The sequence below is a fragment of the Neolamprologus brichardi genome, chromosome 20 (genome assembly GCF_056152115.1).
Source record: "Neolamprologus brichardi isolate AB-2024 chromosome 20, ASM5615211v1, whole genome shotgun sequence".
In the NCBI taxonomy this organism is placed as follows: domain Eukaryota; kingdom Metazoa; phylum Chordata; class Actinopteri; order Cichliformes; family Cichlidae; genus Neolamprologus; species Neolamprologus brichardi.
The window spans coordinates 13,602,245-13,620,260 of record NC_142123.1 but is presented as its reverse complement, the minus strand read 5'-3'; the positions used below and the strand labels follow the sequence as shown (position 1 = coordinate 13,620,260).

The following is an 18,016-nucleotide window of genomic DNA, read 5'->3' as shown; positions in this document are numbered from 1 at the left end:
TCTAGACCATGGTGGGGATAAGAAACAGACTAGAACCAAGCTACCGTAGTCAGAAATCTCTGTACTGTGACACCTGATGTCTTGTATATGATCTAGGAAGGGCATGCTCACAGAGATTTATGTACAGTTTCATGAACATCACCACACTGACCTTTGTAAGTCTCATCCTGCCACTCTCACTCCTCTCCAGGCTCCTTTTCAGAGATGAGTTTCTGACCACTGGCACCGGTTGCACCTCTTCCTCCCCGCACCAGTCCGAACTCAGGACGCAACCCATATAGGTGGACAGGGTCCTGGACTTGGGGTCGTTTTTCTCCTCCTCTCGCTCTCTCTTCCTTCTGTCCTTCCTCCACCTCCTCCACTTTCCCTCCGTGTCCTCGTCCCCTCGTCCTCTAAACAGGCTCCAGGCTCCCTGGGTTCCTGGGCAGCTGTTTTTGTCAGCTGGAGAGGAGGAGACGGAGGCCCTTCCCCTTTTCCTGGCTCTTGATCAGCCCTGCTCCGGGGACAGAGGGAAGGATACACTCTGCCCCTCTCTACTCACTTTAAAAACACCTCTCTCTCCAACTCTGTCCTGCTGCTTGTGGACTCCCCATTTTTCCTGCCTCCGCCCCCTCTCACTGCTCCTCTTTGTTTCCCACACGCAGTTGCAACCACTCAACTTTCTTGAGCACACCTAGGCCTCCAATTTTTCACCCTTTTTCTTTGTGCCACTCAATCACACTCTTCACATCCCTCTGCTCTGTGCTCTCACTCTTGATCCCTGTTCAGATATGAACACTCAATGTTTCATCTTCCCATCTTGCGAAGCTCCTCTGTTTTTTCCTTCTGCCTCTTCTTTCCTCTTGTTTTTTCCCTCTTGTTGTTTTGCAGTCCTCCCATCCCAAGAACACATCTCTCCCTTCCTTCTTACTCCCATTCCTCCTTCTTCTACCTCTTCTGCGAGTGTTGCCTCACTCTTACATATACAATTACCTCTCTGTTCTTACCCCCACCCATCTCTCCTTCTTAGCTCCCCTCTGTTTCCTGCTCCCAGATACAGACAGACTCTCCTTAGCCCATGCAGCACATTGTTGGTATTGTCCAGAAAACAAGTAAGAAAAACCCTCTCAACAGTGAGGGCAGCTGTCAGGATGCTGCTGTGCAATGTAGTGATTCAGAATCCTCTTAGCTTTTGTTAGACTGAGCCTTTCCTTGTTTATGATGCAGGACCCTGTCTGTTGAAACTGTGAGGCAACATTGCTTTTCCCACATAATCCAAACCAACTAAATGAAGGGATGTCAGATACATTATGCCATCATCTTACTCATATTACTAGAAAAATCTCTGCATCTTTGCCTGTTTTTCTTCACCTACCTTAACAACCATGCTGAGCTTGACATCATTGAGATTGTTGCTGTCTGTGGTTTCCCCCTACAGTGACTACCTGCTCCCCTCTGTATAGGGGGAAGGGGACCAATACACACACACGTTTTCTACTTTTGTGAGAACATTTTTCGACATGAATATACTCTCAAGTTGTTTAAACATCACGGCTAAGGCCTTACCTTTACCCTACCCTGAGTCTTAATTATAACTTTACCAGCACGTTTGCACTCTCCAACACGCCTTCAAAGTGTGAAAAATGTGACCTGGCCAGAAGGTTTGAACTTTATAGTATTTAGCCAATCAGATTGTCTAAACTTCAAACTGCCTCTCACAAAAGCAGGTGGATGTGCTTTTTACTAAATTATATTTATCTTTTGTTTCCTGTAGTCTCCCAAGAAAGCGGCGGCTTACAATCTTCCCGTTTTGCACGTATACACACACACACACACACACACACACACACACACACACACACACACACACACACACACACACACACACACACACACATGCATTCAGTGTAACCGTGTGGCATTCTTTCCTGAAAACAGTGACTTAATGATTCCCTGTAGGTGATGAGTTTAACGAACATCTTATAATTGTAGTAACAAAAACAGTCATGTGTTGCACTCTCCCCATTTACTGCATAAGTTATGGATAAAGAAGAAAACTCCAAGCACAATGTGCTCCTGTGCCTTTTTAATGTGGCTGGTGTGTGAAAGATCTTAGACTTCCTCGTGTTTCTTTTTTCCTCGCAGTCTCTTTGCTGTTGTTTATTTCTTCTCCCTTTTTGGCTGCTGCGCAAGGCTTGGAAGAGTGAGACAGTGCCCCTTAAAAGGCAAATTCTTGATGCTCCTCCAAAAGCCCCTTCGCTCCTCCCAATTTTGTAATGACTCTTTTACACCCCCTCCTCCCACCCCCCGTTCCTCTCATTTTGTTTTCTTCTTTCTTTCATTGTCTCCCTTGCCTCTCTCTTCACACTAAAACCACTGGTGAGCCATTTTTTTTAAGTTGGAGGTACTTTGGCTGAGAAACCTACCAGGTGTCCTTCTTTTCCTCCCTTCCTGTACCCTACGATTGATCCATCCCTCCCCCAAGCCTTGTGCATTAGGCCCCCTTCCAGTTGACCCCAACCCTTTCATACTCTATCCCCTCCTCTTTTTGTATGTCTTTCAAGGCAATGTTTCAGACATGAGCTCAGGCTCTAGACAGTGTTTACAACAAGCCCCCCTCCTGGTTTTACATGCCGTGAAATTAACTCCTTCTAATCAAGTGAGGTCCGGCTAGTTTTGCATCTGGAAAATATGGGGAAGGACACAGTAGTTTTCAGAGTGAGCCATTATTTACGGCTAATTTAAAAGCCCCCACACCCCCACCGCCACAAAAATAATCATCTGATTACAAAAAATATGGTACTAAAAGAAGCCGAAAGCCCGGGTTTTCTGGCAAAAACATGGCCGCCATCCACTGCAGAATACTTGGCACTTGTAAGTGTACTTGGCGGGAATCACTCTCAGTCTGGATCGGTGATTAAGATAAATGACAGATTTCTGGATGGAGGTTTGTTAAGGAGGGGACAGACAGAGTGATAGGATGACTGAGCTCGCTACTATCTTCAAGAAGAGTCGAGAAAGGCATGATCAACCGACTCCACAGAGAGGCAGCAGGAAAAAGAAGGGATTGTAATGTGAGGAAACAAAAGCTGAAGAAACAAAGGAGTACAGAAATAGCCACAGTTGTGATGATGTCACGTATGATACTACCCGAAGGCTTCTTAGACATCACGGTGTTTACTGAAACGTTAAAGTTGATGACGTTCGTCATCTCCAGTAGTTTGTTTTTTTGGAAGTTGTGAAATAGAAGTGTGACACACGATCATTCTCTTGTGCTAAATGATTCTCTCTCGCCCTCTCCCTGGCCTCTTCAAGAATCTGTTTTTGTGGGTCAGTCTTGGACTGTTCCACAGCTACACTGTGTGTGTATGATAAATGTACACAGCAATAACATGTTAGTCAGGCCACAGGCTAACCAAGGACATCTGTGCCAAGGGTGTGTGCACTGGTTAAGCTTTGAGATCCCATCCAGACATCCACACCACACCACTGAAATCAAAGGAAGACTATTGCAATGTCACTTACAGGCACTTGGGCCCAATTCAGATCACCTCCACTTTGTGTTTGGACAAAGTGTAGTCCATATTTGTAGTTTTTTTTTTTTGGTCCACAACTGGACTTGACTGGTTTCCTCAGGGTATTTCTGCCTCAGCTCAGCTGCAAGTCCATCTTACATGGGAACATCTCAGGTGTGTTATAGCAGTACGGCCACATATAGCCTGTTACCCAGGTTAAGCCAAGCTCATGACTTCTGGGCCACATCTGGCCCACAAAGCATTTGCCAGTAACTGGCATGCAAGTCCCAGAAGCAGCCCAGATAAAACCTGAATTCATCTGGGCTGCAAAGTGAATGTTTTGGGTCTTTTCCTCGCACTGATACACTTTTTAATAGGTTTGATTATCGATTTATTTGTTTTTTTACAACCCCTTGGCAAAAGTGTTTATTAGATAACTCTGGCCCAATATCACTGGCTAACCGAAATTGCAGGGTAGCATCCTTTTAGTTTTCACATCAGCATCAAAACCCATTACAAGTCCAAAGCGAGCAATAAAACTACCCTTTGAACATCTGCTGTGTGTGTTATGGTCAGTCAATAAATTAGCTGTAGCTGTGAACAGTTTCTCTCTGACCGATCCAAGTTTATAGTAAACAGCTCTGTGTAACCTGATTGAATATTGGCTAAGGAAAGAGGTGTAGCAATAGATTAGCCCTATATAAATTCCAGTCCCTTTGCTGTTACAAAGAAATGTTAATGTCCACTGCCAAAACTAACCTACACCCCCTTAAAAATAGTTTCTCCTTATTCTTCTTATTTGCTGAAAACTACAGTGCCGTGCTGTTTTAGAACAATTACTGAGCATTAAAACATTATGTACATGCAGAAAAATGAAAAATGGCTCCCATCTTTTATAAGAACCATTAGTAGGCAGGTGAGAAGTATTAAGAGACGCAGGGAATTGTTTGTTTTAGCTTTTTCTTGGATTTGCTGACAATATGAAAACTGTACAGTGCTGCCAGTCTTATCCTTTAAATCACACTTAATTCTCACCAAATGTTTTTGGTAAAACTAAAGAGGGTTTAAATAGGTTTAGGACAAAAAGTTAGACAATCAGCACAAGACAGAATAATGGGATCAAGCTACACAGGATGAACGTTTCACACCTTGGCTGCCCTCTGTGGCACTGTGCCAAGTTAACACCACAGGCTCATGAACAGGAACGAAATGAAAAAGAAGCCTACAGAGCCTACGTACAGAGAAACTGTGCAAAACTGAAAACTTTAGCTTAGGCGAGCTTTGCATTTTAACGTTTGCTCATGTTGCAAGGTCAGAAAGAGTTGCCTTGATCTCTGTAATTGACGTCAAATTTGACAATGAGCGCACAACAAATACAAAAGCCGGAAAGAGAGTGTCTGAGTTTGAAAGACGCCTAGCTTAGTCATCATGGAAAAGATGGAGAGGAAACAAAAAGGAAAGCCAGGATGGAAAAGTGACATGTTCATAGTTTGTGGCTGGTCCTGCAGACAGAAAATCATGTCCAGTGCTGCATTCTCTTGTCTGGGCTGCATAAATCATTGGGCTTAAAGACAACAGGAGCGCCTCTAAAACCTGGCCTCTTGTATAAACATTAAATGGTTCAAACTGCATATATATATATATATATATATATATATATATATATATATATATATAGTTATTATCACATTTTATATACATATATTACACAGCTACAGTGACATCACTGTTGGTTACTGAAGTCTGGATTTGAAGTCTCGAGATGAGTACTTTGTCACCATCTTGACTGCAAAAAACTGGATGTGACAGGGCGGGGTGGATCGAATTGTGAAGCTACACAGTCATTGGCTAAAGACTTGTGAATGACAAGTTTTAAGCCAATGTGCATGCAGTTTCATAGCATAGGTATGCCTTCATTTGAAACATAGTGTGACCAAGATTTACAAAATATACCCATTTTTCCCCCAGTATGGCTAGAAATGACTGACCCAGCCCATAAAGAGGAAAGCTGTTTACAGAGGTGAGACAGAAAGCCATTTTCTGATAGAGCCCATACTCACACCACCACCACACATTTAGACTGCGTTTGTCACAGTCCTCCTGCCATGACATTACTCAGTTAAGAATGAATCAGGCAGGGGTGGGTCTTTTTCTTTTTTCTTCCAAGAATGGGCCTTTTTCTCAATCCCAGAATATGAGTTTCAAGTATGAGTTCACAAAACCGCTGAATCTTTTGTGGTAATAAGCCCCACCACACACAAATACACACATTCAACCGCACAGTGGTGTGATCTCATCAGCAGTCGCACAGCCTCTATTCTGGCAACATGCACATGTAGGCAGGTTGGGGAGGAGGTCTGATATCAACGCACTTTAAAAGAAAGATGTACAGCCGAGTAGGCTGGAGCCACAGTTTATTAGGTGTTCAAGTATTTCTGCTCTTTTGGCTAAAAAAAAATACATCCATCATTGTCTTCCGCTTAATTAGGGTCATGGAGTTTATCGTCAGGTTCCTCAAAAACATAGCCTGTTAGCTCAGGACTCTCCCTCATTCATCTTGAACTTGGAAACACAAAAGAAGACAGAAGTTTAATCATGGTTATATTAACGTCAATTCAGCAGCTATAGTAAAAACTAGGAATTTTTAGGAATAATTATTTAATTAAAAGTGATAGAGGATCAAATCCAATATATGAATCCAATATTGGTTTCCATTTTTTTCCCTTCACATGAATAAAGAGATTTCCAGGCACAAAAAAGCCCAAATGCTCAAGATTTCCTGGATGATGAGCCTCGAGCATCCCACTAATGTGCTCAGATTAAATCCAACTATGATGGTAGGTCATCAAAACAAAAAATCCTAACTTCAAAGCATATCTCGAACACATACCAAAAGTTCCACAGCCCCCCAACTATCCCCTCAAATTCCTCAGATGTAGCTGAGAAATATGTCCCTGTAATATAGGAACATAAATCAAAGCCTAAATCTGAGGGGAAATGAATGATGATTAACTCTTCTTCTTTTAATAACAAAAAAATTAAATAAAAAAGAAGTTACAATGGCATTTCTATTTTGGGAGATGAGAGCCTGGGATGTGTTAATGCTGTGCCTCCAGGGGTTTGGCCACAACATGGGAAACAGAAAGGAAACTAGGAAAACGTGGGGATGGTTGTCCCAGTGAAAACAAAGAGTACTGTGGCAGACAAATTGCCCAGGAATTTAAAAGTCTGCCGTCTAACTGTGCAGGATCCCATACGCCCCAAACCATCTTCTTGACTTGTACGATGCGGTTCAACAAGCACTGAATATCTTGGTATCATGCAAAAGTCCCAGCTGGCTGTGGTTTCCCTCATTTTTGAAGGTTTCAATGGGCTTTCACAAGATGACTGGCGTATGTGGTCACCCTTTTCCTTCAGAGGACGAGTAAGTAATAAATTCCTTACATCCATTTTGGTTAACCCACGTCACTCCAAAACAGCTTCATGTTGAGGTGATTAAGATGAATTTTGTAAATTCCCATGTGTGATGTGCGGTGTGAGGAACTTTTCCCATTGGTATTGATTGGGGAAGACTGAATGTGCAAAATCACTAAATGCACCAGGGCCAACATGTTATTTTTTTTTTTTAATCATGCTAATAATTGTTTATAAAACATCTAATTAAAATGTGAGGTTTCTTCCTGTTAAAGGTTTTTCCTTCCCACTCTCGCCAACTGCTTGCTCATAAAGGGCTGTGTAATTGTTAGGGTGTTCTCTGTGATATTGTAGGGTCTTTATCTTATAATATAAAGTACCTTGAGGCAACTGATGCTGTGATTTGGCGCAATATAAATAAAAGTGAATTGAACTGAACTGAAATGTCGTTTATCCTTTGCAGCTGTTTTGTAAGAAAGTCTCTTGCTCCCTCTTGTGGTTGACATGCAGTTTGTGGGGATAGGTTATTTGATTAATCTAAATTGCCCATAGGTGTGAATACGGGAGTGAATGTGAGCATGAATGGTTGTCTGTCTCTGTGTGTTAGCCCTGCGTCAGACTGGCGACCTGTCCAGGGTGTACCCCGCTTCTCGCCCTATGACAGCTGGGATAGGCTCCAGTGGAAGCGATGGATGTATGGATGGATGAAATGTAGTTTATCCTTTGCAGCTGTTTTGTAAGAAAGTCTCTTGCTCCCTCTTGTGGTTGAACTCAGACATTGCATATTTTCGTTCATATTTAATAGTCATAGTTTTTTCTTTGTTAGTTATTCTCAGGGTTTTCCTTTCCTCCTATGTTCCCTGTGCGTAGTCTCTGTTTCTGTTCGGTCTCCCATGTTTCATCAATTTTTGTCTTTGTGTTTACTTTGGTCTGTCAGGTTTGTGTCTGAGTCTCCATCTCAGTGTTTAGGCTTCCTGTTTTATTTTAATCGTCTCTCGTCTCTGCATAATGGGTTAGGAGCTGAATTAGTCTGCAATGCAAACAACAGCAGAAACAAATGTTCCAGTCTTGTACTTGGCTTGATCCATGCATGGTTCTGCAGAAGCACCAGCAGGATGTCTCAGCTCAATGAAAGAAAAAAGAAAAAGGTTCATGATATTTTATAGGTCCCTTACAAGAAATACTAGAAACCATAATTGTAATATTTGTGACCAAAGCAAACATTTTATATATTTGTTTATATGGTTGATGGCGTGTTGTACTGTTTCATTATGAAATATTAAAGTTAAGTGGTACGCCTGACCATAACGCGTAATGTGGAAGGGGATTTTATTCTCCAGTGTTGCATGTCTTCTTACCACACAGTAAACCAGGAGCTAATGCCACCCATGGTTTTGTTTTGTTTTTTGGTTCAAACACTAAACTCATGGGTGTGGACAAGCCATGAAGGCTGTTGTAACACACAGATTCTAGGTCTGACCAACAGTCCCAGAATAAAAATGACAACCAATAAAAATTCTACAATATAATTTATTACTCACATTACTAAGATCAGTGGGAAACAATCCCAGCTACAATATTTGTCACATAAAAGTTGAGGAATAAAACAGTCCAGCATTCCACTTGCAAAGGGATAAAACACACAGTTCAAGAACAGGGCCAGCTGTGCCACAAATCAAAAGTCCACACGCTGACAACTTCAACAGGGAGCAGCGGTTATCCTCCCAGGCCCACTGCGCTGTACAGAATAGGCCAACAATCACCCCAGCCTTAGCAAGCCAACTCTGCCACAGCACGTGGGAGAGTTGTACCAGTATTACACACTGGAAATACCAGTGTGTAATACTGTAAACCAGTATGGGTAGAGTCCGGTATTCCATTCTGCTTGACAGAAGTGACCCAGAAGTCTCTGTTCCAATTCTCCAAATACTGTTATAATGTTGTGTTTACTGCCCCTTTATAATAAAATACACTAAGACCATCCTTTATGAAAGGAAAGGAGAAAATGCCATCCCATAATTCGTAGTGACCATCCATAAAAAAACCCAGCATAATAAACTGCTGCAGATTATGTAAATGCTAATTAAAACAGCATTTTCCATTTGATGCCATATATCACTGATATATTTCAAATTCTTATCTGTGAACACCACACTGCTGTGATAAAAACTACTACCTGTTGAGTTCTTATCCACCCAAAGTGCTGATTACATACTCGTTCTGATAACATTGCCACCTCCTAAAATAAACAACTATCACAGCTACAACAGTCATAAGACATGATTTTTTGGTGTTTTGTTGCACTAAATTACATGCCACAGACTTTGTAATTCACATTTGCGTGACTCATTTAAGGAAAACTCTTACAAATACAAGCTGCAAAAATTCTCCTGTCTACAATTTTCAGTCACATACTGACATTGTGCCTGTTTAGTAATGGGGCTGCATAGCCATAGACCAATCAGGGTGTCCATGTTGACCCATGTCGACCACTGAAAGCGTGACCAATGGGCACGTGAGCATCAAAACTGAACCAGAGAGCGATGGATAAAGGTGGCCTGATGTGATGAATCATGGATTCTTGATCCCCAAAAGTTGATTCTGTGGGAGAAACATTTCGACACTCATCCAAGTGACTTCTTCAGTCTCAGTTGACTGCAGGTTTCCCCAATCTTATAAGCAGTACATTTGCATAATGACTGAAACCAGCCCAGTGAAGGAACAATGGGCTGGGAGGTCAGTTCGCTGATCATTAATATGCAAATTCTCATGACCATTGATCAACAACCACTGATCAAAGCCTGCTGATCAATGGCCATGAGTACCAATCACAGAGAGTTGGGGAATGGTTGCAATGGCAGCATTGTAAGATGGTGAAAGATGTACCCTTAGGCCCCCTCCTCAATTTAGAGATGGTCTTTCCCTTTTCACATAAATGGCCTCCTTGACACTACATCCTCAAACATACTCAAACATCCTCATCATTGAAAGAGTGTCCACTGGCCTGTAGGTGTAAATAGACTGCAGAGTCCTGGCCTAACGAGGTAGCTCTTCTGTGTTGTGCCATCCGCTTCGCCAGAGGTTGTTTGGTTTTCTCGATGTATAAATCCTGGCAATCCTCCTGGCACTTAACAGTGTACACTATGTTACTCTGTTTGTGTCGGGGGACCCGATCCTTGGGGTGGACCAATTTTTGGCACAGTATGTTTTGGGGTTTAAAAGCCACAGAGACGCAGTGTTTAGAAAAAATGCGTTTCAACTGTTCTGATACTCCTGACCAATGTTCCCTCTAATTTTTCATGTGTCTGAGCGAACACACAAACTCCCTGAGCGGTCCCTTGGACCACTGTGAGCAACAGCAGACGTGTGCACTGTAGTCACGCCTGCAAAATACAGTCTATAAAGACCAATGCTGGGCAATTAATTATATAGTTACTTCTTCAAAAAAGTTACTGAGTTTTGCAAACAACAAAGTTTTTTGCAGCTGTTTACCTAAAATGCTGCCAAGGTTTTTTTTTAAACAAACATTTCAAACTATTTACAGAACAATCAGCAGTTCTGTATCAAATTTGATGCCACACAAATGATTTGTGCCACTAAAAAAATAATTTCTGTACACTATGAGATAAAGGAGAACAACAACCTGATACCTGTAGGCTTGACAACAGGAGATGTATCACTCCTGTAACACCTGTAAAATTTAGTTCTGACACACTCAACAAAACTATTGACTACACTACACAATATTTGCGCTAAACGTCCCAAATCACTCACATCTCAAAATCGCCGTCACTTCTAAAACTTCCTCCCGTCCACACTTTTTCCATCTGTCCTGCTCACATCTCCAATGGTTGTACACGTTGTCATTAACGTGGCTTCACTCCACTTTTTTGTTATTAAAAGAAGAAGAGTTAATCATCACACATTTGCTAGCTAAAACACCGGTGTCGGCACATAAGGACGCTGTCATAGCCTGTCAACGACGTTGATTAGCTGCGTATATACGAATGTGAATCGCATCATTGGCTGGACTATGGTATAAGGTGGCATCATTCTAATCCCAAATGGGAGCAGCCAGTCACTTACTGACTAACACTGCAAAACAGAATTGTTAACGTATTTACTTCAATTTCAATTCAGGTTAGAATTTTTTTGTGTGCGCAACGCAGGTTTTTTCTGCGCAGAGACCGTGCCAGCAGTGCGCAATTGCGCACGCGCGCAGTTTAGAGGGAACATTGCGTCCTGACACGTACGGGATCACTACACGTTTTCGCTTAGGCAGCGGTTATCCTTCTCTCCGGGATCGGCTGGAGCTTCTTTAGGTGCCTTCCCAGCTTTGACAGATGTCCAGCTGGGATGACCACATTTACTCAGGGCCTTCTTGATGTGATGTTTTCTTGAATATCACATGGATAACTGAGTGTATGTGTGCCGCTAACCTGGGGAATAGTGATGTGTCGGTTGCAAACGAAATGGCTCTTAGAGCCGAATCTTTGACGTGAGCGATGTGAGCCGGTGGGTTTTGTTTTGTTTTGTTTTTCTTTCTCTCACCCTCTCTCTCGCACTTTTTTTCCGCTTCACTCCACATGCGAGCCTTGTGCTGGGCAGAGGGGGGAGGGGCGGTAGTTACACTGGCAGTAGCACAGGAACAGAGCAGGAGGGAAAGAGAGAGAAAGAGAGCCAGGGACAACAACATCACATTAGAAAGGTATAGTAATCATCCACAACTATTTTCAGTTGCAGATGATAAAGGATTCAGAAAGTTTATTCATGCAGGCCCATATGACAGAGAATATGCATGTTTTTTTTGTTTTCATATTGTAATTTATATTTAATTGTGTTGTGGTTTGCAGTGTTTTGTGTTGTTTCACTTTAAATTTGTTTAAAAGGAAAAAGCTGAAAATTAAAATAGTTAAAAGTTGAACTTTGACTAGTTGGTTTTTGTATTATATGATTTATTTATTACATTTTATGTGGAATGAATAAATAAAAGTATATTTACGGTGGCCCCTACAGACAAAGCACGTACAAACTTCAAATCACGTAAAAACTCCAAAACACGTACAAAACACAACAGAAGTGCTCCAGGATGCTAGGTGTTGAGCTTTTGTAACCTAGTTGGCTACACAAGCCAGCAAGTACCAACGACCGGATTTGGTGTGTGGTAGTAACAGGTAAATGAACTTTTTTAAAAATTATTTGAATATATATGAGTGCTTGTGTATAAATACACAAACAATACACATATGCTTTCAATTGTGTAATTTAAGTGATCTAGGTAGCTCTGTTTTGGAAGTTCAGTTAAAGCTAGAAATGTGTTTTGGAGTTTGTACGTGTTTTGTCTCTAGGGGCCACCGCATATATTTATATATAAACATATATAAATAAAACCACTTTTTTTTACATTAGTAATTCCTTTTGTGCATAATTTTACATTATTGTTAATAATAAATTAATTAAAGCAACAAAACAACCTGAAGAGCCGGTTCGGAGCCGAAAGAGCTGGCTCTTTTTAGAGAACCGGCTCTTTTGGTTCGGCTCACTAAAAAGAGCCGGAAATCCCATCACTACTGGGGAACACCTGGCACAAGGATGCACCACGGTAAGAACCTGGTTGAGGCAGATGGCCCCGCCCCTCCCTGAGCTTGGTTCTGCTGGAGGTTTCTTCCTGTTAAAAGGGAGTTTTTCCTTTCCTCTGTCACCAAAGTGCTTGCTCATAGCAGGTCATCTGATTGTTGGGTTTCCCTCTATAGGTATTTTTGTAGGGTCTATCTTAAAATATATAGCACCTTGTGGCAACTATTGCTGTGATTTGGCGCTGTATAATAAAATTTAATTGAACTGAATCGGCAGAGGAAGTGTGATCTTTTGAGTGATTATTAGGGAAATGTTTGGCTTGAGTCCTGCCATCCATGTTGATGCAACTTTCCCTCGAACCACCACTTACTACCTACCCAATAATTGTTGCAGACCATCTACACCCTTTTATGGAAACGGTTTTCCCCGATGGCTGTGGCCTTCATTGTTTGCCAGTAAATTTTAGGTTTCATTTTAAAATTTTAGTTTTAACTCTTACATGGTGACGCTCCCCATTATATCTCTGACCTGCTGAAACCTCATGCTTCTTCTCGTGCACTTAGGTCTTCAGGTCTGAGGTTGCTGTTGACTCCACGTACTAGGCTCAAACACATGGCGATCGGGCTTTTCAGGCAGTGGCACCAAGGTTGTGGAATTCTCTTCTACTCCCTTTATGCTGTACAGACTCCACTGAATCTTTTAAAAAAACAGCTGAAGACATTTCTATACAGACAAGCTTTTAATTAATGTGTAGCACAGAGGTCTAGTAGGGCCCACGCCTCAATGACAGCAGCAAAAGGGGGACCAGGACCAAAATTAGGCTGGTGGCTGTAATGTCATGCATGATCGGTGTGTGCGTCCATAATGTGACTTTTATACTCTCAAACATTTACACCTAAAGTTCACTAGGGAGCAGTGTAGGCAAAGAAAATGGTGCTGCTGAGTCAAAGTGTTTTCGTTTCTTGCTTCCATTTTCATCGTTTAGTTTGTTTCTGTCTGGACTTCTGTTTTTACCTTCTCTACACAAGTTCTGTAAATGTGGTCGTTACTTCTCTCCAATAATTTTCTGGGGAAATATCTGCACCGTCCAGTGTTTAAAGATGCTCAAGATACGTTAATGCTATAGTTATCACATATGTAACAGTTTCTATTGTTCTAAAAAAAAAAAAAAGTCTAACGTCTAAAGCCAGGTGAGGTGAATGAATACAGCTGCTATTGTCGGAAGGTTGTTGGATTTGTTTCTCTTCAGTGTATTAATAGATCGCTCACACCACTATTTCCTGTGTCGTTGCAGCACATCTGCTGCCACTTCCAGCAGGTTGAATAAATGCTTTGTTTTGCCTATAACCTGACCATTATCTGTTTGGTACAGCTTCAGACGGGCAGGGTGTCGTCTGTGTACATACAAATATGTCTTAGAACACAAAACGGTGTTTATAGAGGACTAAAATGTGCATGGACATGAGGGTGAACATGAAAGAAGAGGTCATGAGAGAGAATGAGGGTTTTTTCACTCTTTTGCAGATTTTTTACTGCTGGTCTTCAAAACCGAAGCCTGGGAGTCTTGGTAACTCCACAACAGTTCAATCATTGTTTTGACGACAGTAACACCCCCGTACATTCCAGCATTGGCTGCTGGACCTGAAGTCATGTCAGTTAAATGTAGTTTTCATAAATGCACCACCCAGAAACAAATGTCTCCCTCCTTCCAGGATATTACAGCTTCTGTTTGGCTAATCAAACACTAAGCCTGTCATGAGCTGGCAAGAAAAGGAAGTGACATGATCCTCGTACTGCGAAAGAGATCCATTTTTCACCCAGTTAATGGACGGCTTTTAGGACCGCAGTCATGACATTCATGTACGGTACTTCCCGTTTGTTTCCAAATGCCATGGCAACGCTTGAGCAAAGAAAAAAATGTGTGGTTGGTTGTCAGTGCCAGACAGACGGGAGAGGAAATACGTTATTTTTTTCTTTTGACATTTTAGTGAATGAGATGTTTAAGGCTTGAGAGAGAGAGCTCTATAATGGATAGAGATGCTTTCTTCGTAAACATGAAATAATACTCATTTACAACTTTTTGAAAAGAAATATTATTTCTGGACTCTATTGGAGTAGCTTTACATAATTCATATGCATCATATACGGGCCTCTTAGACTAACTTATGATGGACTGAGGTTGCTGTCCTCATTTTACTTCCCACAACTAATCATGCAATCCTCTCTGACTGCTTGGAGCAGGTCTTACTCTTCCGTTTGAGTGGTTCAGATCATGTATCACTGACAGGAAATCCTTCTTCACCTGTGGAGATCAGGTGTCAGTCGAGACACTTCCTGTGGTATTGCGCAGGGCAGTTGTTTTGGTCTGCTACTTTATCGGACAACATAATATCTGTTGCCATAGTAGCAGAGCTATATGACTCTGTAGCTGCAGATGACAAAGACTACTAACTTCTCTAACTCTCTGTTTAACTGACATTAACCAGTAGCTGACCAAAAACTGCAAAATGTTAGGAACACGGAATGGAAATATATCTGAGGCATGCATGCTCAATAATCCAATAAGGATTCACGAGTGGGAGAAAATTCTCCCACTGAAAATGTTGTGTCCATATGGACAGTTTCAGTTTCTGGGAGTCTTCTACTTGGTCTAAAACCCAAACATAAACTGATCATTTATGAGTTAGGAAAATGAGCTAATGGGGTAAAACCACAAGTTAGTAGTCTTGGAGTTATTTTACATAGTGACTTAAGGGTTAAACACCACTTTAATTTCACTACCATGGCAGTCTTTCTGAATCGCAGTGAGTTTGTTCTTGTATTTATTTCTAGAAAGCTGGATTACTGCAACAGTATTTCTGGTGCAGCTTATTCAGAACTGTCACGTTACACACAACTACATGACTAAACAAATAATAGTGTAAAGTGTAGAAGTAAATTTAAATAAGTTTTAAGTTTTGATATTTACATGTTTACACGTTTGAATGTTTAGACATGCATGTTCAAACCAGTAATTAGTATGTGTTATATCTACCTGGTTGTTTTCCTGTTTTGATCTGAGTATAAGATTTCCTGGTTTCTGAGAGGTCAGTGAAGTATTCATGAGGGCGGCACAAAGGAAGTGTGGGTTGTGGTTGCCGTGTGCTGAGAGTAAAGAGGCTGCTAAAAAGTTATCCTCCATCTTGCTGTTTCTAATTATTCAGAGAGATTCCAAACCATCTAGTGAACCCTCACTTTACAATAGTGAGCACATCACTGTAGTTTCAGCAAAATAGGATTTTTCCAGTGTCCTACAGAATTGATTTTAAGTATTCTTACGCATATACAGAAGTCTAAATGCTCAGTTTGTCACTTTATATCCCAACTCACCCTCTCAGATCCTCCACTGCCAAACATTTAAGACATCAAATAGGGTCATGCCGTCTCGAATCAGCATATTTCTAGAACATTTTTCTGCTCAAATGTGAGAGCAGAAAAATAAACCTGTTATAGTCTAAAGTTTGGACAAATATGATGATTTCTGTATGTGTATATATATATATATATATATATATATATATATATATATATATATATATATATACACATTAGGGGTGCAACGATACTCGTATCGATATCGAACCGTTCGATACAGTGCTTTCGGTTCGGTACGCATATGTATCGAACAATACAAAATTTTAATTTATTTTATCAACTTTCCTTCTGACGATGCTGTCTGTGTTGAGCGCTCATTGGATCTGCGCTCGACAGTGCAGCCTAGGCGGAGTAGTCGAACGCAGATTCACTGAGCGCAGGGCAAGCTAGCGAGATGCAACATGGCAAATTGAACCTCCCCCACCCTAATTCAGATCTGGCCTTTGGAACTATTTTGGTTTTCATGTGACGTATGACCCTGAAGGTAAGCGCGTCATGGAGAAAAGTAAAACAGTATGTCGGATGTGCCACGCAATGCTCAATTACATGGGTGGGAACTACTGCGTTAGCACAGTTAGCTTGCTAACGTGTTGGCCGTCCAGCCCCACGCACGGGGCGATCTGCGGTAGCTCGTTAACGGAGATTTGCCGTGTTGTGGTGTTAACGTCATTTCAACGAGATTAACGCTGACAGCACTAGTGGGAACACAATGAATATGACTGCACATTTACTCTGACATCATCCTAGTGCAAAGACAAGTGGAAGCAGACAAAAACAACAAGCATGCATGCTACAAACTTTACCCGAGTCATTTAGACAGCCGTTAGCACATGATTCTCCTTATGGGCACCTGATATGTTTAATATGCTGCTGAGAATATAGCTCAGAAGAAGCGTATAGTATAGCTTTTATTTTGGAAAGAGCCATTACTCTGTAATAAACTCTCTTTTCCAAAGATGAGTGATTTCTCGATCAGATAGATTTATTTTTTTATTACTTTGTTGTTTCAGCAACATTAAATTTAAAAACTGTACCATTGAGTTAAAATATATATTTATAATTTTAATAAATGACAAATTAAAAAAGCATGAACAATTTTTTTGTATCGAAAAAATATCGAACCGTTACACCAAAGTATCGAACCAAACCGAACCGTGAATTTTGTGTACCGTTGCACCCCTAGTATATATGTATATATGTATATATATATATATATATATGTATATATATGAGAATTAATGAATTATTGAAAATTATTTCAACCACCCAGGGTGGTGAGAATGACTGAGTTAAGATCCTGTGGAACTTCCAGATACAAACTGGTGATGGCTAACCTGGCTAACTGGACATAGTAGTGGTGGGCAAGCAGAGGAGCACAGCTGTAGTGATAGATGTAGCCATACTGAATGACGGCAACATCATGAAGGAGGAAAACATGAAGCTGGAGCTGTACCAAGGGCTCAGAGATTAACTCGAGAAGATGTGGAGGTTGAAGACAACAGTGGTCTCAGTGGTAATCGGAGCACTCGGTGCAGTGACCCTGAAGCTGGGCGAGTGGCTCCATCAGATCCCAGGAACAACATCTGAGATCTCTGTGCAGAAGAGCGCACTCCTAGGAACAGCAAAGACATGGCACAGGACCCTCAAGCTCCCAACCCTCTGGTAGAAGACCCGAGCTTGTAGGATAAAGACCGCCTGAAGGGGCAAGAGGGGAATTTTGATCTAATTTATAAACACATATTAAATGGTCCATTTAATATGTGCACTTTCAGGCAATTTTTTCACCCATCTGCAGCATTTTTGAACATGTATATCCCAAAAGCGACTAAATATGAAAACCAGAAGAGATTTCTGTACAGATATATAAAAAACATTTCAGTCTTGGCCACTTGGGAAAGAAACAAAAAGACATTAAAGCCGCCCTGTAAGGTCCCATTTTTGAGCACATTTCTTTAATAAAACAAAAAATGTTAATCATAGTGCACACATAGTTTTCTTTGCTTTCAGAGTGACTGATTCTATCATGTTTATTTTTGCACAATACAGAATTCTTGAGTTCTTTCCAAAATGTTATGTGTAACCACTGAATAAATGAATGATCCTTTCCTGCTCAGTCC

The 18,016-nt window shown here is 41.2% G+C and overlaps 1 protein-coding gene across 3 annotated transcripts in view; it reads right to left on the bottom strand.

Moving 5' to 3' along the window:
• Window positions 1-910, bottom strand: part of tns2a (tensin 2a) — a 62,303-nt gene extending 61,393 nt beyond the window's left edge. For all 3 annotated transcript variants that reach the window (XM_087833420.1, XM_087833421.1, XM_087833422.1), the window contains exon 1: window positions 152-910. In XM_087833420.1, coding sequence (XP_087689546.1) covers window positions 152-277 — 126 coding nt within the window. In that variant the 5' untranslated portion in view covers window positions 278-910. The remainder of the gene's footprint in view (window positions 1-151) is intronic.
• Window positions 911-18,016: the final 17,106 nt, after the last annotated feature.